Source organism: Rhea americana, unplaced genomic scaffold, assembly GCF_003343005.1.
Source record: "Rhea americana isolate MKP2758 unplaced genomic scaffold, rheAme1 scaffold_5, whole genome shotgun sequence".
Taxonomy (NCBI): domain Eukaryota; kingdom Metazoa; phylum Chordata; class Aves; order Rheiformes; family Rheidae; genus Rhea; species Rhea americana.
The window spans coordinates 181,031-208,595 of record NW_028186645.1 but is presented as its reverse complement, the minus strand read 5'-3'; the positions used below and the strand labels follow the sequence as shown (position 1 = coordinate 208,595).

At 35.7% G+C, this 27,565-nt stretch overlaps 1 protein-coding gene across 5 annotated transcripts in view; it reads right to left on the bottom strand.

Annotated features, from left to right (window-relative positions):
* PPP1R13B (protein phosphatase 1 regulatory subunit 13B) overlaps positions 1–24,446 on the bottom strand; it is a 70,550-nt gene extending 46,104 nt beyond the window's left edge. For 4 of the 5 annotated variants that reach the window (XM_085317355.1, XM_085317358.1, XM_085317356.1 and 1 more), the window contains exons 1-2: positions 14,470–14,665; positions 4,321–4,468 (exon numbers count right to left, since the gene is read on the bottom strand). In XM_085317355.1, the coding sequence (XP_085173481.1) occupies positions 4,321–4,468; positions 14,470–14,592 (271 nt within the window). In that variant the 5' untranslated portion in view covers positions 14,593–14,665. Of the gene's footprint in view, positions 1–4,320; positions 4,469–14,469; positions 14,666–24,422 lie in introns of those variants that run through there. The other variant, XM_085317357.1, reaches the window with a different exon arrangement.
* Between the last annotated feature and the right edge of the window lie 3,119 nt (positions 24,447–27,565).

Below are 27,565 nucleotides of genomic sequence, written 5' to 3'. Positions count from 1 at the left end.
ATGGAAGAGTACTGTGAAAGTCTTTCGGTTGAAACTACATACCTGATATTTAAATTATAGTAACTTTCAGACTTCAGTATCTTATTTTATCCTGARTACAGGTATCCTGCTGTTTCGTGATAAGCATTTATATCTGCTCTATGTGAAACCAGAATACAAGGTAAGGGATTATCTTAGTCAGAGATTTCACTGCTGTTTCAGGAACGCATTCTCTCACCCCTCTGTTCCCCCAGTGCTCAAAGTTTGCAGGAGTACGTTTCCAGTAAACACCTATTTCTTTCACAGTTATTTTCCTCTATTTTACAACTAAACGCAGAAAGATCAACAACATCAACTGCTGAAGGGCATTCCAGATGTAAATGAAAGTGGGCAATTGAGTAATGGGTGGATTTAAAGGTCAAAATCCATTTATGTTCGAAATATATGATGAGTTCCTGGCATCACACCTGTCTTTTGATCTCTTTACCAACTGCAATTTCATAGAATCACAGAATGGTAAGGTTGGAAGGGACCTCTGGAGATCATCCAGTCCAACCCTCAGCACAGYCCGTACAGGGACTRAACCTGTGACCTTGGCATTAGCAGCRCCACACTCTAACCAACTGAGCTAAAGGGAATGAGAAAGAGAATTCTGTGTTTTTTCTGCTGTTACAGCWCGAAAAACACATACAAAAAAGAAAAACCTGACAATGCATAAAGTGCTACAAAACATAACRATGTATCAGGCACAAACGCTGTTGTCTTTTTCAACTATTAATCATTTCAAGAAACTGGAAAAGAGAAACTGAGAAAAAAGTACAGACATCAAACAGATTAGAAAAAAAATCCCCTTTTAGTAGGCAACTGAGAAAATTCAGTTCCTTAACCGTAATACCATCAGTACCTCAACTATTTTACAACTCTTGGGAAGCTCCTCAAACATTTCCTTGCTACACAAACAAGCACAGAAAAACTAAGATGATAAATACTTAAGCTATTCAATCCTCTTCTAAATTCTAGACATTTTGCATAATCTTTGGTGCCAAAGTTGCATGGATTTTAATAATAGCATTTTTCTGGAAATGGCCTGTTTCTGTCACCCTCTAAAAATAAAATGATGCATTTCTCAGTTTTTATCTGCACAAACATTCATATACAACAAGAAGTGAAGATTATTAGGAGAAGATATTTTTATTAGTTCGATACTGTTTAGAAAGTTGACAAGATTCTGGGCACACAAGCTTTTTTAACCCAATACAAAAACTACAGTCTACAAACCTGATTACTTTGACTTCAACTAGGCATGTATTTTCAATTAGACTATTTAAAAGAAGAGGCTGTGGCTGCCTGCAGAACACAGAAGGCAAGTACGTTATCAAGAGGAAAAGTATGGTGGCTGTCTTATGCAGAAAAGAGAAAGCTGTGATGCATCACCTATGCAACACACAGAGATTAGCAAGACAGTCAATCATTTATAGTGGGCTATAAAAAAAACCTCACTTTAATATGTTTATTCAATCCATAAGTTTCATTATTATTATTATTTTGAATTTTACTTTCTATAGAAAGTCTTTTGAAAAAAAGATCTGTCGACGTCTCTTGAGGATCAGGGATGAGGGGTCAGAGATATTTATTCTTTCTCTCTCCCTATATTTTTTCTTCCTGGCACAGACTGCCACAATTCCTATGCAAATTGCTTCCCACTTCCCACTCTGAACCAAGGTTTGAGTTGTTTGTAACTGCTGAATTTAACTCTTCAGACTCAGATTTTCTACATATCAGATCTCTGCTCCAGGCAAAGTTATTTTTAAAAGCCTCAGTGAAAAGTTTTTCACCTTAGCTCTCAGGACAGCTGAAGGAAAAATACATTGTTTTGCTATGTTAAAAAAAATTCTTCAGGTTGTTTCAGTAACAAACTCRCATATTCCCCAAACTATGTGGCAGGAAGCTAAAGTCACTACCGCACAGACATTATGACAATGCTCTACGTCTAAGAAAAGCAAATTAAAATGCTTGTGAAATTCCTGTCAGAGATTCAAAGCCAGTGGGCARACCATCATTTTTGCTGACAATACTGGCCTGTTCGAGAGCTCAAGAAATAGAGGATATCAATGAATTGGATCACAGTTCCCATATCTGAAWATCCCATTTTCTCTTTAATCCTTTCTATTCCACGTTCTTTATGAAGTAGAAGACAAACTTATCACTTAGGGTATTTAAGCAAGTGAAGCTAGACTTATGAAGGCACCTTCATGTGAATTTTAAAGAAACTTGGGAGTTACTTGCTCATTTTGAACRATCTGACAGCCTCATTCAACAAGTAGAAGCTTGGCAGGATTCCGCTCCACATTAAGATAGCTACGTTCAGGTGTATGTATGTAGGTGTCTGCTTCAAAAGAACAGTGTGAGCTCTGATGCTCAAGATCAAACAGACAATTACTAGCCAAAATCAGTGATCTTCATGTTCTACTGATTGTAACATCTCTATTGATTACAGTGGGACCACAGACACATAACTCGCATGGAAACTAGCTAAATTTAGTCTTAGTCCCCCCACTGCATCTTTCTGGAGAATTTTTATTTATTTCTTTGTAGTGACCCACTCTATAGAAACTTTTAGCTTCAAATCTTCGACATTTTGAGAAACTGTGTTACATCCACAAATAAAATATTCTCTCAATTTTAGAAGTTATTATAGAAAATGTGTGCTTGTATTTGCCAGGGTTGAAAGGTGTAAGTGTTTCAAAAATGCTGTGGATCACTGAGTAGTTTCCAGTAATCCTTTAAAGCTAGCTGATAACATTCTTCACATTTTTGAGGAAGCACACCCTSAAAGCACTGTGAAGGCAAAAGCAGAAATAATGAATGAAGGACAAGTAACACCATATAAGTTACACTTTCACAGACAACCGATTGCAAGATACTAGGAATATTCTGGGGCTATTCACCACTTAATCGGCAGATCCCTTTCATAAATCTATGTATGTGACAGACTCATCACTTCCAATTYGAAAAAGTCTTAATCCCCTTGTAAATTTTATCCTTAAAGGCAGTTTTCTAAATATGATCTGAATTTGTATTCCTAGAACTACAACATGCTTTTCCCCTGCTTACGCTTGCCTAAACTCCCAAGTTCAAATCCAATTAGGAAATAACTTCTTTGGGCACCTTTTGTCTGTATAAAGTCTTAGAACAGTTTATGGGAGAAGAAGATATTCCAGGACAAAACTATTCTAGATTGCTAATACCGAAGGGCTCTGCAGACATCTGAAGAATGCAATAAGCTTCTCTGACAAAAACAAACATAACTGAAAAAAACTCCACCCAAACAAAACCAACCAAACAAAAACCTCTACGGAAGATTTAAGAATCCTATATTAACTCATGACCTCATTAACCATTAAACAAAACAGAAGATATAAAAAGCTCAAATAGGGGCAGCTGTAATAACTGAAGGATAAGAGCCTACCAAAACATAATCTTAACTCACCCACTTATTCCACTCAGATTCATGTATTAATATACTATAACCAGCAGGCTTGGACTATGCATAATTGAAAGAACTCACCTAGAAAAAGAATCCATAATAGAGTTTTTTGGACACACTTCTGAAAAGAATTGCCCATCCAATTGTTCTGAGAGATAACAACTGCAGCACAAACAGAAGACAGGCACTGCTGCCTCCCCCTACCCCCAGGGAGACTGTCAAACCTTTGAGGAGAAATGTTCACAAAGAAGCTGGAGATGTATCCAATTCTGGCACAATTCTGACTGCAGAGCTTCTATTACTCATGATATAGGAGGGAAAAAAAAAWTGTTCTTAAATCTCAGGTCCTGTTCATATGCCTCACATAGGGAGGAGACAGGTTCAGAAAGATACCTAGGCAGTGATCTGCACCCACTTATAAGAGAAGATCATTGAGATTCCATATTTTCATTTAAATYCTCCTCATCCCACATATAATATATGCTTATTTGAAATAACTCCAAGCTGAAAACACTCCATCCCCACCTTCTCTCTGGGCAGGGGTGGTAGATACCAAGTCCTTTGACTTGTTTATGTAAGCTGAAAATGTGAAATTCAGAGGCCTGACATCTTACTAACYTGCACATTTTATCAAATATTCCATATTTAGGAAGAATTAAAAAAAAAAAAGTTGAACGGAATTGCATTTATCTTTACTGACACTGAATTTACACATTCAGAGGYCTTATTTTACATCAAAGTTTGCTACAGAAAAAGTAAACTAAAATTCAAAATCATTCATACAGAAAAGTAAGTTTACCTTTTTACGCATGGCATGTATATTTAAATCAATTTCCACCAAACAKTTGTCTTACCATTTCCACGCCATACTTCAGCTAGATGGCAGCTTCCTTCTCCAGGCTCTTTGCAGAACTCTACTACATCACGACAGGTTGTTTCTGGTGTAATTGGCACTTCTGTCAAAATCTGCTCATTGTTGCTCAGAAACACAGTTAATATCATCTGAAAAACAAAACCAAAAAGGGACAGAATATATTTTTTTTAATGATATGAATAAGAATATGGGTAAAATTTATAATCYCCCTTTAAATGGAAATGTACGATTAAGGTTCTTTAACACTACTGATGGAAGCACTTTTCAGTTTCTTGTAACTCTGCAAAAGCTCTAGTCTTTTATGTCAAAATTTTGTGATCCTTGTACATTGAATTGACATTTTTTTAAAAAAAAAGCTTCAGTCAAAATTGCTTGGTTCTATCTGAGAATAAGGCTGAGAGGTAAGGAACAAGTTTTGGATATACTGGATGTYTGAAATAAGAGCATTTAAGTACTACAAACAAATTCATGCTTTTGCATAGTAACCTAACCTKCACAGGTGGGCTACTCTTTGTATGATGGAGGCAATTTTGCAATTTGTCTGAAGATATCTGGTTAAACCGTWAACCTCAGAAAGTGTATGTGTGGGTTGGGGGGCTAAATCACATTTTCCTGAAGAGTCAGTTCTCTCTATGCTAATTTACTCTCTATAACTCACAGTGTTGATCAGGTTGTTTGGGCAACCTTCCCAGAGATATTAAGCATCCTCTCTTCACTCAAAATTACAAGATCAAAAGACGATTTTCCTTATAGTAACTGCTCCTAGCTATTCCAGCTGGAAAGCAGAAAATAGAAAATTATTTTCTTTTTCCCCTCTGTTCAGCAACACTCAAGATGACTAACTTCAAATGACAAGGGAATGAAAATTAGATAATAGAAAAGAAATAGAAGCAAGAGTGGGATGGAACCTGGAAAGGATGAAGCTCAGCACTAAAAACCTAGGTACTAATATAAGTTGAAGTAAGCTTCAGTTCAAATTCCTTGCTCCACCTGAAATTCAACATACACAAAATACATATACCAAGAGATACTCCCACCTCTCCATGTTAGCAAACGTATCTTGCTACAAAGTCAAGCACTCAAAAACTGTATGCATTAACTTAATTCTCCTCACCTCCATGCTGGATATGTATTACGACCTGATCATTAAAAACATGTTCACTCGCTACATTTTCCCTATTAAAGGCCTTCACTTTATACAGTATTCTTGTTGCACATTCTCTGTAGGCTCTCCCGTAGTTTATTGCAAAAGCTGGAAGCATGTAGTTAATAGCTGAGGGACTTGTAARAACAGAAACAAGCAAAGAAAAATTCTATCAAGGTACAAAGTCCTAAGAGTGATCCTAAAGAATTCATTTCTTCCTGACAGACTCACTGGTTTSACAACCAGTAAATGCCCTATTCAAAAGATACATATTTCTATGTAACACTAAATSCTCTGAAAGATACCTGACCCTACATTCCTACCCAAAATTAAACAGGAGCTTTCAAGCATTCTCTCTGTCTGCACCTCAGATTCCCATGCATAAACAAGATACGATACTGTCCTGTAAGCTCACGGGGATGGAACAGAAATAATGTGATGTTTAAAAGACAGAGCTAACATAATAGATGTCCCTTAAAAAAAAAAGTGACAAAATTAATAATCACAGAATGATAAGGTTGGAAGGGACCTCTGGAGATCATCTAGTCCAACCCTCAGCGTAGCCCACACCAACAACCTTGGCATTAGCAGCACCACGCTCTAACCAGCTGAGCTAAACCTGCCCCCATAATGTTGAAGCACAAAGACTAAATCAAGTTATTTAGCAGCTCTTCATTAAACGAACACTCTTCACTTAAATAGTTGTCCTTCAATTTGCATAAGCACATCCTTAAAAACAAACAACAAAAAAAAATCCACACCTACATTTGTAATATTTCTCATTCACGAGACACAGTACATGTACCAAACTGGAGATCCCAATTAATAACAGCTAAATAATGGCTGAGAGCAGTCTATCAAGTTTCAGAAGCAAGCATAAGACAAACGCCAACAAAAGCCCAGGTTGCTAGCTCTGTCTCCTCCCTCAGTCCTCCAGGCTATTTCTGGTCATGTTTCCACTCTCCCTCAGCCTGCAAAATCTGTAAACAGTATYCTGAAGTTTTGAAAGTATCTACATTTCAAAGCAGGAAGCAGTCATCCAGAGCTGTAAATATACTATAATGTAGCCCAAGATTCTCCAACAGTAGTATTAAAGGCAGCTGCAGTATAGACAGGATGCAGCCACAGATGATAATGAAAATGCCTCTAAGAACCTATTCRTTGCAGCTCAATAATTTTATTTTTCCCATAGAAGAAAAGATTCAGACATAGTTKCAATTCAGTGGGGCCTGCAGATCGTTTTGCAGAACGAGTATCTGATATGGAATCCAGTATTGGAATCTGACCTCATATTTAAGAAAATAATAATCATATATGAACATAAAAAAAATAGGCTTAGAAGAAACCTCAGGAGGTCATCTAATCCAGTCTCTTGGCCTCAGGCAGGATCAGCCATACCACATTATTCTTTGGAGWTGCCTGTTTAACCTGTTCTGGAGAGCCTTTCATGATGGGAATTCCACAAGTTTCCTTAACCATCCACCCTAAAAATCCAGGATTCTTGCTGCAAGGCTAAGTTTCTTAAAATCTAAGCCTTCCTTTCCACTACTTAAATCCATTATTTCTTCACCTAGCCATAGGGATGGTAGAAAACACTTTTCTTTTTCTCTGGAGTTATATTTAAGAGAATGCATAAGWAGTAAGGAAAAGCTTTTTAAAATAAACCTCACCATTTTGACAGAGGATTATTCATGCCAATCTTCTAAACAGTTTCCTCGTAACACTTTAGAGGAGTTTCATCTAAACCAAGTTTCCCAAACTTCAAGAAAATGCCATGAGACACTGACTTCAGTAAAGTCAAGAAATGATACATACAGCCTCTTCCTCATTCATCCAAAAGACCTCTTACCTTGTTATGAAAGAGCACAGTGACATCATGTGGTTCTACCCAGTTTCCAAGTTCTCATTTTTTAATCAGCTAACATAATACACTAGAAAACCTGATTTATATTCAAGATTATCTGTCTGAATCTGTAGACACCTTGGAGGARTGAGTTATCCCACACATCTCAATCAATTCTCCATAAATTCAACACATATCTAGGATATGAACTCTCAGTYTCCCCTTGGAAAAATCAGGCCAGAATTTGCTGCACCTTAAGCACAATATTTTATCTCCTAGCTCAAACCACATCTGCATTGCCTTCTCCAAAGCAGGGGGTCACTCGCATTATCACTTGCTAGAGAGTCCAGAGAAGGGCATCTCAGAAAGGCTCACCAATTAAGAGGAAAGATGCTGTAGCCAGCTACTGCCACACTAYTCCTCAAGTAAACTTGACTAAAGTAAAGGGTTTTTTTGTTTTGTTTAAGTAGATTGCCTGAGTAGCACCAAAGGAGTTGAAGCACAGATGGCCTGAAACATAAAAAGGAAGACTGAAAATATTGAAAATTATTAATACATTGCATATTTATTAGCACTTTCAAGTCAGTGTCATAGCTGTCCCTATTTGTGGTGGAGATGGAATAAGAACTGGAGATACTGCATAGCAACAAAATACAAGAAAGCATTGAYGGAGTTTAGGAATGTGCTGCTGAAGATTATCATCAAAGCATACACATGAAATACACAGTACAGCCATCGTAGTGAAATTAGCTTCTGTGCACTTCATCATGTTTGAGTGGACTTCCTTGCACGCAACTGTGTAGCAACCTCCTTATTTTCCTTAAGCTCTGCTGTATTGTCTATAAAATACATTAGAGAGAAGTGCTAATATGCTGAACAGAGCTGACAATCAGGCCAATTTAAAACAGTTTGTCTGCTCATACTTCTCCAGCTGTCCAGTTCAATTCTTACTTCACCTGAAATTAAGATTCCAAGAGCTCTGCAACAGAGATGCATTCACACTTTCCTACCTGCGTTTTGAAACTTCAGTTTTACTCCCCTAGGACAACACGACGACTGATAYAAAGCTGTAACACCACCACAGAATGCTTTGTCAGCTGCTGTCTTCCTTTTTTTCTCAGTCACAAAATAGTCTAGAAAGTTAAAACCTTCAAGTTCTGAAATCTTTTTCCTCATCATTTTTCTACAATCTTACTGAAAGAATGCAATGTTTTTTTGTTGGGGGGGGGGGGAATAGTATGTTCAGCTGCATATTTGGTTCAGATAATACCTTACACTTCCAAGATATGAAACACCCTGGACTGTTAGAAGTTAACTGCAACCTCAGAACTACTACATGAAATCCACTTGTTTTATATCTAAGTTGCACATATTTACTAACTTGGATATTTAAATACAATTAAGATTAGTGTTTCAGGCTAGCACAGTCCAATGTAAGAACTTATCTTCTGGTATCCTCCTTAAAAAAAAATTAATGATTTAAGCTATTAGAGAGCAATTAGCCAAGTACTATTTCAGGACATGCTGAAATATTAAGACTTAAAATAAAGACTTTTTAAGTGAGAACACCAAAGAACAACATGKTTTTTTTCTCCTTTTTGATATGCACTGCTTTCCTTGCCCAATTCTAGATATGGGAATGTCCACACAGTATTAAAGCTATACTTGATAATAGTTCTAATGTTAATAATTCCTGCCAAATTAAGAATTATTAAGCATATGATTGTGAGTTAAGAGTATATTGGTTAGCAAATATGGCTAAACTCATACACAGTTGCTTAGTCTTACTATATTTTTCCCTTGCTTTTTTTAAACCAGCCTAGAGACTTCAGTGTGAAAAAGAAGAAAAAAAAAAAAGAGAAAAAGCTCTCCCCTTCTCTTTCAGTAGAGAAGCAATCAGATTTTTCCAYGTATGTCAAATGTTTATTATTAAATGCTGGTAGACAATAGACTTAAAGTACAGAATACATTTCTGATAAAAATGCCAACTTCATTCTTTCCATTTTACTTAGGAATAAGATATTACCTTCTCACCATGCATTCCCCCAATAAAGTTCAAAAAAAATTCGTTCATAATCTTGTCCTTTACCATTTCAGAGCATTTAATGGTTAGGTCCATGGCTGCCTAAAATTCTAGGATGAGAACAGTGAGCAAAAAAAGAGACTTCTTCAAAGTAAAACTCTTGAACAGCAGAGATATCAGTATTTCTCAAAAAGTCTTAATAAGGTTGTCACATTTCATCTTGAACGCAAAGCCTTCTTCAACCTTGATTTTGCTGACCTGGGATTCCCAGGAGCCTGCTAGATGCTGTTAGAAATATATTTTAACTGAAATACAGAAAACCAAATCTCACTGAAGTGACGAAGCCCATCAACCAAATACATACTTTGATTCAGTCTGAAATTTTCAGTGACTAGAAAAAAAAAAAAAAATCAGACGTAAGAAAAATATTAAGAGGTGAAAAATGCATCTCTTTGGTGATGAGACACACTGGTACGCACAACGCTGCAYATAGCTGATAGAATAATTCGTAACTTTTCTCTCTGATTATCTTGTTCAARTTCTCTTGTGTGGAATTTATGCCCCTACAATCTTTTATCAGCTACAACTGTAGAAATTGTAGTTACATTATTTCGATCATTAAAGCAGAATTTAACAATTTTTACAATACAAAGACTGTTTTCAAGACCATTAACTTAATTAGGTGATGCTTTAAGCAATTAAAAGAAACCAAGCTATAAAAGTATAATTATAAAATTGCTTTAATTAAAAGCATCTGAAGATATGTTCTTGACTGAAGTCATGAGCTTTTCCTTATATTGAGAGATTTTAGGACAAACATCCCAGACAAATCTGACGTTGATTATACCTAAACCCTAGAAATATAGCAATGAAACAATTCTGCCACAAGAAGATTAAACCATTCCACTTCCCTATATTAAAATTAAAATATGTTAAATCAGTCTAATAAACAAGTTATTTAACAGTATGCTTTATTCCAATAATCATTTACCCCCACAATGCAACTGTTCTTTTTAAAAATAGATTTCCTATAGCATGTTCATGAGTCTTACTCATTGCAAATAAAAGCCTCAAAATGTAAAGCAAATTTCTTATTGCTTAGTGACTTTCATTAGGAGGATACTCCCCTTTAACATCTTTTCCCCTTTCCCGTGTATGGGGTGAGAAATAATTAAGTACTCTTCCCATATTTCTGAACATGTTTCCTCACATCAAAGCCGTACAAATTTAGAAGTTCAGACCAAAACTTAAAGCCCGGTCATGCCTGTTGACTGTATTGGTAAAAATGCACAAAGGTAGTGTAACCAACAGTCTTCAATTTACAAAGAACACACAAAATGGGGGGATTTTTCTGTGAATTTGCACACTTTAAACCACTGAATCATCAGTAATTACTTAAAGAGTGAAACTGATAACACTTCCTGCTATGCCTTCATTTGGCTGGCAAAGGAAATCAAAAAACTGGGAGCAGGACTCTTGACACCAAAGTATCAGGCAATTCAGCGAAAGGCTGCTAACAAGCATTAAATCCAAAACTTTACTATCAATGAACGTGAGCATTTATGAGATTACTCAAAAATGAAACAAGCTAATGTTATTTGTGGATCATACTGTCACTTCAGATCAAATTAGAAAACGTAATGTTACTTAAATCTACTTTAGCTATACTCATCTCATTAAAGCATTCTTTGGATAAGCCCATAAACAAGTTGCACTCACTTACACCTTGGTGATCACTGAAAGAAGAAAAAGAAAAAAGAAAAAAAAAATCCACAATCATGCAGCTCTGCACAAGACAACCGAGCTACAGGAAATGAAGTGGTGGTGGGGGAAAATCTTGTTGGTCARCTCAGTAATGAACAAATTCAGTAATGGAGTACAAAATCACTTCTCTTGCTACAGCACACAAGTCGCCACTTTAAAAAAAGTATTTAATAATTGTTATAGAAACCTGCAAGCATACCATTAAAAGGATCTTTTTTATTAAAAGTTTTTCCTTCATTTTTTTTATGTCATGGTTTCACGCAGAGAGAACAGCCACAGATTTTCCTTTGAGGACTTTGGTAACTCTTGTCTTTGTCTTTCTTCAGTAAATGAGCTTTTATGTCTGACAGCTAGYGAACAGGATTCAGACTATTTGAAAAACCTTGATATTTAGTTGCTGAAGGGATACTTACAGCTTTCTTGCTCTTTGTTACAGAAATATAAAAAGCTACAAATCAATTGAAGATATAGAATTTGAAGCTTTTTCCTCCTTCAGACAAGACAGACTTTCCATGACAGAGGAATAAGCTACAGTTTTTGCTAAAGRAAGAGCAATTATCACCACACATTGAAAGATTCAACTAACCAAGGTAGGTCTGCAGATTATTAATGAAAATATAACAGTAGCTCATTAAGAGACTTCCAGTGCTCTAGGACACACCTAATGGAAACGAAAGCAGCTAAGAATTTCACATGTATGAACAACCCAAGCAATCCACGGAGACTCAAATGGATGCTCTGCAGTCTATGACGAACAAGATACAAATACAGCTGAAAAACAACTGACCTAACAAATGAAAGTTTCCTGCACATGCCAAGACAGAAGGCAGCTGACATGACCATTCAGACATTATAATCCTATACCAGATTTCAGAATATACTTTGTTGTATTAGAAGTTGTTGTCAAGCTACGGTGCTAAACGATAGCCAGCTCTTCACATATTATCTTTATGGAAGCTATTTGCTGTTTGTCACAACACTGGAATGCCTCCTGTTAAATTCAGATGGTTCCTTTAAAACCAAGCAGCAGCTAGGATTTGGACAAATTTATTAAAAAGAAAGGAAGTTAACACTGGCTACAGAAGGGAAAATGAGTATAGCTGAAAAGGGACAAGTTAATAAAGAGGTTGTATTACAATAAAACTATTAATTTAAAAGGAAATTTAAGTGCAATATTTAATGTCATTAGCTAAAGGAATACAGCCTGAAGTTACACAAATCTATAAAACATGCCTTTTGTGATGTTTGCTAGTGGAAATCGTAATTTGGCACTTGCTACAGAGTGAGTTCAACATCCTTGCATCATATTATCTGTTGGCTTGATTCCTAAATTGTTACATCTGGAGGAACAGCAAGAGATCTTGTTGTTGCTCCTTGAYGCAAATAATTCTGCGAAAGGACTGCCAAGACACTAGTTACCATGCAAGAGACTTCAGAGTGGTGATAATTCTAGACGCACCAACAATTTCTTGCTGAGCGCATTTCTTTGTTAGCCAACATACAACACAAAGGGAGACAGTTTTATTCTTCCCAGACAAAGGTTTTGAGATTTCCTCTGCAAATTCATTTTGTTCCACTGCCTAAAAGACCATGGGCCATATGCCATCTTTCATAACATACAAATCTACTATTAAAGGTGGAAACTGGTAACTCTTGAAGGACTCTGTGCTCTCACCAGTTGATGCTTCCTTTCCCAGCCACTCTTACTGGGTTCACAGGCAAGTATTCTAAGTTTGCAAAGTGGTATTCTCTGATTTGTTACAGGACTATTCCAAATAAATCTTTGCCATCTATTAACCAATTTCAGAAGGTAAAGCAGAAGATTGAGCTCCTTCAAATCAAACAGCTCARAAGCCTCAGTGTTTTACTATGACATTTACTGTTTTCATTAAGGATAGCCAAGAATAAATACTTGCTACTAAACATTTTACTTTCCAAAGCWTGCAAGGAAGACATGCTGTTGAAAAACAATATAACTGCAGTGTTATAAAACTCACATGGATTAGCAATAAATTAAAAACAAAAGAAAATGACTCCAAAACGACTCAGCTTCAGAGATCACTTGATTGCATGAGAATCTCAGCTTCCCACACAGAAGAAGTTATATTCATCAAAATTAAAATAAAACAAAACAAACATTACAAACACCAACTCCTTTAAAGATTAAAGATCAGACAACAGATTAAAAAAATAAAATATTATACTTTTATTGTGGATGAGCATGAGGACAGGTCCTATTCAGTTTTGGCATATTTRGATTAGATTATAATCTGTTTTGAAAGACCACTCATTCTGGCAACGTGAGGCAAAGCTGAAGAACAAGGTTAAGCATGAGGTTTTGAGTTTATTTTCCTGAAAGACAATCAGTCTTCAAAATCCGCATGAGGTGGAAATATCCAACAGAATTTGTATCAGAGAACTAAGTGTACTCACATTATTAAAAAATATTTTGGCTAGGGCTAGGGAAGGTGCTGATATTTCTACAGTCTTGTGTTCGACCTTGTCAACAGCTACAGCAAAGTCATCCAAAACACACTGAATTCCATAAAAGCTTGACCAAACCATCACATTGAAAATAATCTATTCAAAAAAGTTACAGAGACATTTGGGTCTTTTCATTTATTACATTATAAGAATAATATTAAACYAAGTATCCTTACTAAAGACACTATGCCTTTCATCAACTAATAAAGGCAATTTTGCAGCACGGGAACACTTTCTGTTTYATTTTACATACAGAACCAGAAGCAACTTTTCATGAAATCTACAAACACAGAATTCAATCTGTCTAGTTGCAGCTGAAATCATTGCTRCTCTTGCCCTTTGTTTTTAATACACAGGAATAGATTTATTCCACTGAGTGGAATTAACAAAAGTATCAGTATTAACAAAATACTGATTGTTTGGTGTACTGCTTTCAGGCAATACCAACCACTCAGTCATAGATGTAATGTTATCTGACTTGGCAAAAAAAATGTAAAAATTGAAAAGAGAATAAATCCCTTGGGATTCAAGAGGCAGTCTAGAGTTAGTTTTCTTCCAATCATCAGAGTGGAAATTGCACATAATAGAAAATAACGACTTCCAGATTTAAGAACTGTTCTGTTTTGTTCTCAGGTCTCTACTGTGGCTGAATCAAGAAGAACATTAAACTGAACTTATACAACACAAATTGACACATTTTAGACATTTCATTTATAAAACAAACCTATGTGATGACAATCTGTGATCTTCAAAGGAAAATTCCACATGCAAACATTCTAATCCTTACAAAGATTCACTGTTAGGTTTTACAAAAGGAAAACATACAATGCTTTATTTTACAGCAAATAAACACAAAACTAAGTAATCCCACCTTCTTTTTTATAACTCTGTCCTTCCAATTTTTAGAGTTCAGTCCAGTCTTTTCTGGTAGCCAAGATTTCTCTTTTGATGTTTTGATAATATTCTGAAGAACCATCCTTAAAATACTCTTCATGTGGATAGCTGTAAATACTAGTGAATATAAATATATTGTGTGGAGCTAAAACCTAGAACAGTTTCTATGCAACTACACTGAAAAACTACTTAAATGGAATATTTTTGGTCTACTGGCATAAGAATTCAAGCAGTAATGACGAGCAGTGATAAGATGTTCTAAAGAAACAAGACAGGCCACAGCTGTGACAGGAACAAGATAGGCTAGATCAAGTTTCACCTAATTAGGCAAAGTGGCACTAGGGGAGTTTTGCTATCCTCTCATTGTGCAATACTAAACTTTATTATAATATCAAACAAAGTTATGACAAATATTAAGTATTCATCTTAGTAAATCTACATATAAGGCTCCATCTGTCTCACAAGAGACATAAGTGATTTTTCTGTTGACGGGGGCAATGACAAGGGCAGAAGTTCCAAGAGCAAATGATTTTAATAGCTATCAAAGACATTTCCATGATACGTTGTCTTAAACCAACAAAACATTTTAGAAAGACCAATCAGCTAACAACAACAAAAAAAACATATTTATGCCAGAAAATACTATCGTCCAAGCACTACTCCACACTTGGCAAAAATCTTTCCTCTTGCTGGATATAATTCAAGCAAGACAGAATATAAAACGGTAAACTATGTTTACGATTCCCTCTTCATGTCAAAGGACAACRAATGTTTATCATCATTCCTGTCAGCACCATACAGGATCTAGAGTGGAGAACATACAGAGAAATAGCACCAACAGTGCATTTAGCTCTTACTCTACAATCATACAGGCAAAGCTAGAGGAATATTCTGCAGCTCAATCCGTTCTCTTAATGGACAAAAGGGAAAAGAGAGCGAGCAAGTGACATAGAAAGGAAAAAAACAAACAAACATCCCCCCAAACTATGAAACACAACAGACCTCGAATAACCCACCTCTCTTACGACAGACTATGAGCTACATTTTCTACATAGATCTTTACATACTAACTGTAGGAGGGCAAAATAATGAGTTCTCTGCTTCTTTTGTGATCCACAGAATTGCTGCATTAATCTTCTCTACATGTTAGCAGTAGGAGAAGGGAAAAAAAGCTACTAAGAAACTGTATTTAGCCTGCTTCAACATTCAGGAATAACACTGTCTTCTTTTAATGGCTTTTGYTGGAAACAAAAACATTTTCTGATCCCAAGCAGTCTTCCTTCCTCCTCAGAAAACATGCATCATTTTGATAGGTTTATTGGAAAAAAAATTAGTAGAAACACTTCAGACATCTAAAATGCATCAACTTAAAAAATTAACTTGTTAGTAACTGGGAGGTTGGAGGAAATTTCTTAAAAGGAAAGGGTTCCTTTGCTTTTGGAAGGATGGAAAAAAAATCAGCCTGGTTGTTCTTCAAAAACAGATCATATCTATATCTGCCAGGAAAACAAATCATCACATGAATAAATATTTGAGGGAAAAATGAGACTATATTAACACACATTGTACCGCTCTTCCAACTATTCCTACCRGCTGAATTCTTCTAAACAAAACAAAAAAGCATAAGTTATAAAAGCCTTACTTAAAATATAACTGCATTACATACAAACGCAGATGCAAACTACATGGGAGTGTCCAAATCTGAAGCCTGTTTTCCCTCCTGGACTGTCAATATCTTTTAAAATAAATACATATGYCACTTAACTTCCCCTTCCTTTTTTCCTGTGATTCTCACTTCTGAAATAATAATTTCTGAAATAATTCTTCTGAAATAATTGAGAGCACCTGTATCTACTTTATTATTAATCTGATTAACAAAAGTAATACAAGCATAGTGTATGTCCCTCCCTTTCTCTAATATAGTCCATAGATACACGGTTTCCAAATTGTAAATCTGTCAGCTGAATAACTATACTGAGTCAGGAATTCAGTTTTGATGACATGACCCTCACAACCTCCAAAAACCTCATGGAATAATGAAATACAAAATTAGAGTAAAACTAGAAATAAAATTTATTTAAAAGTATACAGTTTTTCATCATAGTATATATAAAATGTCTTTCCATTTCATGCATATAAAGCTSTGAACTAAGATTTCTGAACATAAGCAATTAAAAATACACTAAGAGGTGATAGAGAAAAGCAAGAGMTCAAAAGGATTAAAATAGAATAATACATGCACAATATCATAATTTTAAGGCTTGCCTGTTTTATTAACTTACCCACTTTGTTCCTCTGTCTTCCCTTACTATTCTCATTTCTTTCTTCCTCCTATATAAGCTATACCATAAATGCCTAATATGCAAATATAAAATTTATTAATTTTAAACTTCCTTAGTTATATGCAACACTTAACATTATTAGAGCATAAAATTATGGTGTATGGACTGTGTTTAGTGTATGTGGGTTTTGATACAAGGTAATGCATTCTATATATGTCATAAAGTTTGAGCTATTTAATTTTTAGTAACATACTAAGCTAACTTTTGTTACCATCAGATTGCTTTGTTCATTAAAATCTATATTGTCTCATCTTCAATGTTGAGCCATTTCCTACAATATAAAGAAATCAACTGCATTTCTGATTAGCTAAAAGGCAAAGAACATAGCAACATAATATTTCAGCTGGCTGCAGTTACAGAAATTACAAATCTCCACTGAATTTCACTGCATTTGAGAATATCCAAACAGCAGACAGAGGGTTCACTTACAATTGTATCAAAAGGCTGCAGAAAGTCTCATAGGTGTTTATATATTTATATATTCCCCTTAGATTTTATTGTGCAGTATATATCTGTTTTGCCAAGCTAGTCCGGAATACGATTCTTTTTCATTATGAGATGCAAGAATTGCTGAAACTTATTCTYTTCTTTTCAAGCACAGAAGGTCAACTATTTCTCTTTTCTTCTATTTAACATAATATATACATTATTTTAAATTAAATCTGTTCATTTTAGTCTTGTTTTCTAAAGAGAAATCCCTACAAAAACACTACTCTATCAGCACTTTTCATTATCAATATGAAAAAATAGATGCAAGAAATTGATTTATTAATTATAATAAATAAATAAGCCACAGTAAAATTCAAACCATTACAGATCTTAAACAGGACACCTGCTTTTCCCCTCCTCAAAATCACTGTAAAGATTGCTGTACTTGCATATCTGAATTCCTATTCCTATTTTTCCTCCATAGATTTCAAAGGGTAATAGAGATTGAAATTATACATCCAAATCCCAATTGTAGAGACAGGAAACATTAAGTACACAAATGTCAGCATGGATAATTTGCTCCAATGCAAGTCAAGAAACAGAAAGAAAACCCAGTCTCTACTTATGCACCAAGTTATCTGAAGAAAAAGATAATTCACAACCAATGTAATACGATCAATGAGGACCATGTATGCAGATGCTTAAGTACGCAGAGGGTAAGCTACTTTTCTGAGCAGGCAGGCCAATACACAAATACACTTGTGCTTCCACAGAGCCTTGGTTTAGCTAAGATTTTCACGCCGTAGAAATTTTAAATAGACACCTCAAGACCTCCTTCAGGTGAATGCATAAGATAAAAGATACCAGGACTAATATCAACTCAAGTTTACAGGTTTCTTAAATATGCTTACCACAAATCACACTCTGCTAAAGTCACTGAGCTTACAGTTGTTACAGTATAATACATATATTGTAGAAGTGATATAAAACATATCATTCCTAGATCAGTAAAATGGATCTCTCTTTTCCCAGTCAAAGGGTAAGAAAATTAAAGTATAGAAAGAATTTGCATTAAACACACCAAATTTTTTCAAATTCAAAAATGTGCTTTCAAATAGAAATTATACTTAGCACTTGTTTTTTTCCTGAGAGAGGAAGGAAATTTTTAATCAAATGTTTTCCGAAGGATGTTAGAAACATGGTTATCATTTATAAGTCCTCAGCACATCAGATTTTGTGTATTCCAGTATAAGCACACATACCCCCATAAATTACTACACTCACATTATTGCATTCYTTCACCTGTCTGAAGGTACATTTTCTCAAAAGAAAGCTGCAATACTTAACAGAATGAGAAGGATAACTGAATGATTTCGTTGCAGGACAGGGAAAGGAAAAATAAAAGAATTTAAAGAAATTTAGTCACAATAGGGATACTAGTTTCTCTGAGCACTGGAAGAGAGTCTGCCAAGACATTAGCATTTGAAAAAGTTCTTTGTGAAATAAGATAAAGCTGACCAAAAGCGCTTTCCTGCTTCTGAAAAACTACAGGCAAGTACATGCACACTCCAAGATCAAGCTTGTAATTCTGTGCCAAGACSTTTCAGCACTTCCAAACTCTGAGGGCAGCAGGCTGAAGAAGAGGTGCTAGCCTCAGGAAGATTGCCCTCCCTTCTTCTCAACCAAAGCACCTATGCTTAGATGGCCCATAAAATGCTTTTTGTGACTATACATTCAAACTGTAAAATACAAACACTCTAGTGTAAAAAACAGATCAAAAGAGTCAAAAGTTTGGTAAATGGGAATCAGTTCAGAAGTCCTCTATATTTAGTTAAAAATGAGCAAAAGCACACTAGCTGACACATAAATTAAACCACTTTATTATAGCTGGACTCCAAAAGCACATTGGGGTAAATGAAGTAGTTTGTAGTAGTTCACAGTTTAAACTGATTTAAGCCTGGTTCATGATTTTACATGCTATGAAGAGTTACAAAAGCAAGTATTACTGCTCTTCATCACCATAAAAACAAAAACTGATTTTGTCAGGAGTTTTAATTTGGAGTTTTTTGCCTTTTTACGTTTTCCTTTTTGTCTGTTGGCTTTGGGTGACCTTTTTTGCAAGAAAAAAAATACAAAACAAATGTTTCAAATGGACTCTCAAAGTATGCTACCATATCAAACAAGCTGTTGCTGAARTGGTAATAAATAGCAGTAAATGGTAGATAGACTAACATCAATACACTAAGAAGTTACTGAGAGAAAAGACTGAAAATGTTTCCAAGTGACATGGGCTAGAATAGACATCAAYGCATGTGATACAGTTTTAAAATAATTGCATCGTGTCTGACAGGATTTAGAAGCATAAGGAAGGTCAACCATTACAGTTTTTTTCCACTATTGGAAAACTACAATTCAGACTTGCAGCTAAAATCCTCCAAAATTTAGATAATTGGGAATAATAAAGGAGTATTTATGGAAATCGAGCATCAGGCATGCTGAGACATTCAGAGCTGCGTGCAGAATTAAAGCTGCATACAGAGATGAGTTTAACAATTTAATTAAAAACACTGTTTCAAAAACTCAGTAATCTCCCAAAGCGCACATACAGTCCAAATGTTTGGAGCCTAAATAGCCWTTATCCCATTCATTATACCTGCAGAATAATATACAGTTGTTTTAATTCCAAGAACTTGCTGTTTTTAAATACAGAGCAGAAAAACCTCTGTCAATGCATCTGAACAGCAACTTGCAATTTAAGGACCCTCTCTGACCATTTTTTWAAAAAACTAAACACTTAGTATACTCACATACTATAAATATTGTCTTAAAGGATTTAAGAGATGGCTGTCAGCCATGTACTTTCTCATATGTCCAATATGGCAGATAAGATGACAACAGGTAACTTACAGTTTCAGGCAAATCACTAGAATACCAACAGATACAGCACTGTACTGTAGACAAATTGCACTAGGAAATAGGGTTGGAAAAGGATTYTGATGTAAATATACATTCAAAGTACATCTCCTCAATTTAAAATGTACCTGTGATTTTAAACTAAAATTTAACCCAGCTTCTTTGAGAAATACATACACATACATACACACACAAACACATACAAACCCCTAATGGCTATGGTAATTTTTGCCAGTCTCAAACCATCCTGTTCATTTCCTTCACAGATCATGACAGCAAGTCAGACAATGCTTTTTTTTCCTCATATTGATAATATATTGATTGTCTACTGGCTTTGGTGTGATAACTATAATGAAATCTCACAACTACCGTCAGCTGTTTCACCTTTGTAGATTAATCTAACTACACAACTAGCCAAGKGCATTTTGGTTTTGGGGAGGACAGGTCTTGTCCTGTGGAATCAAAGATTGGCTCCCGGGGAGAGGAGAAAGGACTGAAAATGCTTCCAATTCTCTTTATTACATGCTAGCACCATGCTCACGTGCATGGGGTCAACCTATGGGATCTGGGATTGGAAAATTCTCCTAGTACAGCCTGGCACAGACCTTGGGCACTGTGTCATCTCCTTGTTTTCATTTCAGAGAGCAGGGAAGTTACTCTTCACTGCCACCTGGGACACAGATCATATACTAACATTTTCAAGACATTCTTACCATACTCATTCTCCAGTTTGGAGGTTTTTTTCAGGCTCACAGTCCCAGCAACCTAAATTAATAAAACTGATGACATCCTTCCTGCAAGCTACACACTTCCGGCAAAATTCTTGCACTAGTTCCAGTGCTTATCTGAGCCTGCATTGAGATAGTTTCAGTGTGCTAAACTAACAAAAAAAAAAAAAAAAAAAAGGCAAACAGCTTCCTGCTGAGTTAGCATACAGAAATGGCTCAGCACAGATTCAGATAAATACCAGAGCCAACACAAGAGAGGTAGCAGCAGGGAATACAGGATTATGGCCCCTGCAGTTAGGTGAGCTTCAGCCATACAGAACTGAAGCCTCAGTTTCCCCCATTCTGTCTATGTAAAGCAATAGTTTAGTCATGTGAAAGCTGAAATCCTYCAGTGAAACTTAAAGTAGATGAAAGGACATGCAAGTGAAATACAGTGTCTGCAATAAACATAAGTTTAGACTAGATAAACTATTGTTTCCTGTTAAAGTTGGAATCCATTAAACATAATAGTAATTTTAGAGCTATAATCCCCTCACACACAACTAGAATTCTGCYGCTGAGCAAAGCAAAGACATGAAAATTAAAAAAAAGTATTTCCACTACTGAAGAACTAAGCTAAATTACAGTAAAAATGTTAAAGGATGAGGGAAGAATGGGCAGAAATTAGGAGGAGTGCAATACTGAAAAATGAAAAGAGTGACAGAAAAGCAGTGACCTTTACCTAAACATCATACTGATTTAAAATCCTATAATTTGGTATTCTTCATTTTTCCCTTTTTTGGTCTCAAGTTTTTATATTTGCTTCCCAAGACCTCCTAAAAGACCACAAGTTTTACCGTAAAAACAAAATCCCTTACTTGCTCCTGTTTCAGGGAAAACACAAAATTTCTCAATAAAGATGTAAAAATTGGTGAGACATAACTATCTCTGAAGTAACAACATTGCTGCACTGCAGAGATCTTAACTTTCATTTACTGTTCTACTCACTTGGTAAATAGCCAGAGAACAAAATTCAAAATGTGTCATTCGGGATACAGCATCACAATACAATTAAACTGAATAAACAGCTCACTGATACCAAAATGATGAGTTCACTTTTCTTTCCCCTTCTTTGCTATCACYCTCAGCCAAGCTGCCTGCTCTCTCTCTTGTACCAGCGCTGACAATAACCTATCAAAACATAATTGTTACTTGATGCATTTATAGTCTGTGTGTACACACCACCATATATTCAACAATTTTTTTTGTATTTTTTGTGACCTGGATCTGCTTACCGAGACAAGCACCAGAGTAGGTTCAAAGCAAASGGTGGGTATGAGCAGCCAAGAGCAAGGAAGAAGGAAACAAAACCTTTTCCACTGGTCACAGGAAATGGTTAATTCAGCTCATCTGCATTGTGAAACCACAGCCTTGAAAGGAATTCAGTTGCTCCAATATCCTAGTCCACCACAGTGATAAACCAGCACTCAGAAATACAAGCAAGATTACAAATACTTGCTTAAGAGCAAGATTTAAGAAAACCACTAGAGTGACTCAAAATCTGGATAAACTGAGTGAAAATTTATGTTAATAACATTTTTCCTTGACTAAACAGTTCATATATTTGCATGCCCTGGGATTTATTATAGAATTTATACTTTACCCTCTTATTAGCATTATTGTTCTTGACACACAAATCTTCTGAAGGATGGTGTCTATTATTGCACAATTCCATTATTGACTATCACAYAAAATTGCTTTGAAAGACTCAAAACACTGAGGATATTCAATGGCTATACTGCCTCATACATTAGATTATTACATGCTTCCAAGTTTAACTGATTCTAATGAAAGACTCTCAAACTACCAGAAAAACGTTCCACTGCAAACCGTTAGTAAATAAATATTATAAACTGCTTATTCTAAGACTCATATAATTTAAGAATTAGTAAGCAATATGACTCAGGACAGATGGGAAAGCTCTTCATGAAAGAAGCGATAAAGACTTTAAAGATATTTAAAAATCACCTAACAATACAATTTCCAATTTAAGAAAGAAAAAAAAATCATTTTGTTGGGATTCATTTAAAACCTGAAATATTGCGAGCTGCTCATGCTTGTAATCAATGTATGGTAATATCAAGTCAGACATACATATAAGAAGTACACACATATAAGACAGTAGGTTCTAATAGCAAGTCATCATGGAGAGGRACGAATACACTTCTTCCCTGAATTATGCAATGGTTTGGTTTCTGTAATCCTCCAATCTTTTTCTTTTCAAAATTGCTGGTTTTTAAATGATGCTAACATCTACACATTATGCAGTAGAAAAAAATGGATATAAACATTCAGCAGCTAAAACTCTGSAGTTTTAAGATGAAATAAATAAGAGTTTTAAGAGTAAGCACTAGACCACAAACTCTTCACAAAACGCACCGTCTTTATTCTATGTACGGACAACTCTTAACATAATGGGTTCTGTTCCACAGCTGTATGCTATATTTATATTAATAATAGAACAATTTAGAATGGTTTCTACAATATAAGGAGGTGGCCTGTATTTCACATCAAACTTCATCTTTTTTTAGATTAACGTAACTTGAACTAGCAGAGTGGTATTTTGTTTTCAAATAGATACCTATTCTTTCTGAAGTCTGCAACAGGCAACAATCTGACCTACATTAATCTGTGAAGAGAAATATAAATAGACGTGATCATTTGACTCAAAATTCTCATACATTTCACTATAATGTGCATGGATCTATTACATATATTTAAATATAATATCAGAGTAAGATATGAACTGTACTCTTTCTTTGACATATTGAAGCTAATAAACTTATTTAATTCTAGAACAGGCCACATTCTATCATCCTAGAAAAAGAAAAAGCGATGCGATCCAAAAAATATGAAGTGGCCTTTAAGCTTTGTTGCAATAAATAACTCCATTAATAATGGCTGATAAACTTGCAAATTATTCTCTACAGTCAGTTCAGATTTATGCAGCAAACAAGGGTGATACCAGTGTGGCTGATAAAATATATTGCAATTAATTCAGAGATGTATAATTATCTCAACATCACTGAAAATTCCCAAAATTAATTGTATTTTAAGTGTATTAAAGTGACGTGTCTTCTTCTYGTCTATATACATAGACTATTTTAGACTATGCAGAATAGAGCTTTAGTAGTAGCAACCTTTCTGAGGAATTATCTGGAAGATAATTCAAAAATAACTACTGTAGATACRCATATTTTGTCTGTGTTTTATAAATTATCTGTCTTAATAGGTCAGGAACATCAAAAACAGTTAAAGAGATATAAATATTCATTGTAATATTAAATCTCAACACTGTGATGTGTATTGTCTAGTCAGACATTAAGTATACGCCAGTCATGGTTAACTTGCAAGAACAGTTGCAATTTCACACAGAACTAACTAGACAAAACAAACAAACAAAGCTACCCCACYGCACTAAACACTCCCCAGACTTTTCAATACTCTCATTTCCATTAAAACAACAAAAAACACCTTACCCTACACATATGGGTTCACTTGCCCAACAGCTCTTCTACTCTCAACCTTATACAAAACCCAATGCTCCACCTAGATATTAAAAAAAAAAAAACAAAAAAAAAAAAAACAAAAAACAAACAAACAAAAAAAAAAACACACTTAGATCTCAGCTGTGAGCACATTGGTATCAACTTTTCCCAGCCTGCTTAACAACAAAATCAGAAAAGCTCTGCCATAATAGGTGCAAGAAAAAATTAAATACTATCTATTGTTCCTCAGGGACTCAGCTCATCACAATTTTCTTAGATAGCATCCATCACCCTTTCTGCTATCCCCTTAGAGAGCTATTATAGTCTGTGCACTGTCAATGCCTTTGGCATTAAATACTGTCCTCATATATGCCATAAAAGAATGGTACTCAAAATTTAGGTAAGAAATATGAAGTATTATCTCCTGCTTGGCTGTAGCAGCTCCTTTTATCATTGCATCTCTTCTTAGGSAGGGAATAAGCATTTTCCAAAAGTAACTTTTTCTTGCCTCCTCACTAGGGTCCAARGAATATGGCTAGCAGCTATCTTCAGAGGCATACAATTTTGTAACTACCATCCAAGGAGAAAAGCATTAATTTGCACTCACTAAGGAAAAAATTTCCAATTTTTTTTTTCAAAATGCACAGACAAACAAACAAAAAAAAATCCTACAGGGCCAGAATAAAAAGAATAAAAATAAAAGCAAGCTCCACAAAACAGGTCACACTGTACGTTCATTATCTCTTGGAAGAGCAACTGTGTTCAGGGCCAACAGTGTTTTTATGAAATGTAAGAATAGTTATAAAATAAGTCATGAAAACTTTATGCACAAAATGTTAAAGAATAGAGAAAGAGGTATACTGGTGGCARAAGATCGTAACTAATAAAAGCACTCAGAGGTAACCCTGCTCCTCATCTGGGGGAGGAGGATGTGTGAAAACACACCACCAACAAAAAAAAAAATGCAGGAAAAAAGGAAAAAAGAATGATTGTTCCATTTTCTACTCTTCAGATAAAACTTCATTCCTAAAAAGATTAACTAGTCAAAAAAGTGTCCTTAACCAATTACTTCAAATCTGATTGATGCAAATTACAGAAAATAGCAAGAACTGTTACCTTCTAAACATTTCCATTTAATTTGTTGATGCAAAACTATAGAAATGCMCACTTGTTATAGCAACTCTGTTCTAGTTGTATTAAAGGCTCTACTCTTGTAATTATATATTTTTGTTAATCATGGAAAAAAAGGATCACAAAAAAAAAGGCTTTATGAATTTGCTTGCAAGAAATGACATCACGTAATGAGCTACAGCACTAATTTTTCCCTTTTCAAAATGTGAAATGTCAAGTAAAAAAGCATTTGGTCCAGACCTACAGATGTTATGTTCACATTACTTTGACCTCATCTACTGATTATTCCAGTCAATGGGGGGAGGGAAGGTCCTTATAGTCCAGAAGTAAAATAGCTGGGAAGAAAAACTGGAACACCAAGGGACACTGCCAAAGTGTCAATTTACATATGCATATACCTGACTACCTAATGATAAACTGCTCAAAAAAGCAGCTAAATTCTCTTCAAAAAAGCAAAATATTTACTATTTCAGAATTTAGATTCAGCAAGCTCTAATTTGCTACACAACTAGCACTGCAACAAGGTAATTTGTTTTTATTAAAACTCAGTCATCAGTATTGAAAAATGCTTTGAAGTATGTTTCAAAACATAGTAAAAAGTCTGAATCTTATAACACCTTCATATAACCACAAGCAACTGCCATATTTAAACAAGCCTGAAGGTAACACAAGACACTAGCAGAAATAATCAAACACATACAAGTCAGTCACTGAACTACTGATGTCACAACATTGTTCCTTAACCTGAAACCCAAACACAAGTAAGTAGCAATAGGAAACAAATATATTTGTTCTGACCTAACCTGTCATTGGCATACCACCTGTTAAATAGGAATGTTATGAATGTAAAGCATAACCCAAATTGCAACAGAAGCTCAAAAAGTTGTCAGTCATCTTGTTTTCATTTTTATTACCTAATAAACTGCAAAACACCCATACGCTTATGGAACAAACCAGCAACTCAATGAACCTTGCTGCTGGTTTCTAGCCTATCTAGTTCACAGAAATTCTTTTACAGTATCAACAGAGTATTTTGGTACATAGCATCTGGAAGTTAAAAATCACATCTGGCTAAAAAGCTTGCCTTGATACCCATTTTTGACCACTGATACCCATTTTTGACCACTGACCTGTACTCTTCAATCTGAAAGTTTATAGGATTTATTTCCTCCTCTCAGACATGAAACAACATTAGAGTACCGGAATTTTGCAAAAGAAATCCTTAATTGTTTCACTGAAAAGATTCTGCTGCAGTGCTTTGGTTGCAAGCACTGCAGAGGAACTGCAAATAGAAAGCTCTTTTCTAATAAAAGTACAGAAGACATGGGAGCCCTTATACAGGGTTATTTCACAAACCCGTATTTGAGACGAAACAGATTTTTTAAAGAAATCAATAGAAAGAATATAATTGTTTATTATTCAGCCTCAGAATTCCTGTCAGAAAATGAACACTGTCATGAAGAACTCCTCTCTTCTGACTACTGCACCAACCCACGGGGAGCAGTGGGGGGAGGAGGGAGAAAGAGTGGAAGGAAACAGCACAGAGATCCTGTCACGGTAGACAATCAAGGTTGTTTGAGGGGAATACAAAGGTTTTACCTTCGGAAAAAAGAAAAAAAATAAAATAGTAAGTGGCAGTTTCACAAAAGAGCTGGCAGGGAAGGGAGACGGCCGTTCCCCCAGAGGCGGCCAGCCCGAAACGCGGCTGCTTTCTGCACTGGCCTGGCAACCGCACGGAAGGCCGGAGCTGGTTAACCCTTCCCCACACCTGGGCGGCGCGGGAAGGAAAACAAATAAATAATAATAAAATAAGCCAGTGTTTRGAGGGAGAGCCAAACACACAGGGCCAGCGGCGCACGGCACCAGGCCTCGGCAGCGGCCGCCAGCCCGCCCGCCCCGCGTTCCCGACACGGCCGGGGAGGGCACCTGTCAGGGCGAAGCCTCGGCCTGTCACGGCGGCGCCTCGGCGGCCGTTCCCTCCCCGCCCGGCCCCCCGGCCCCGG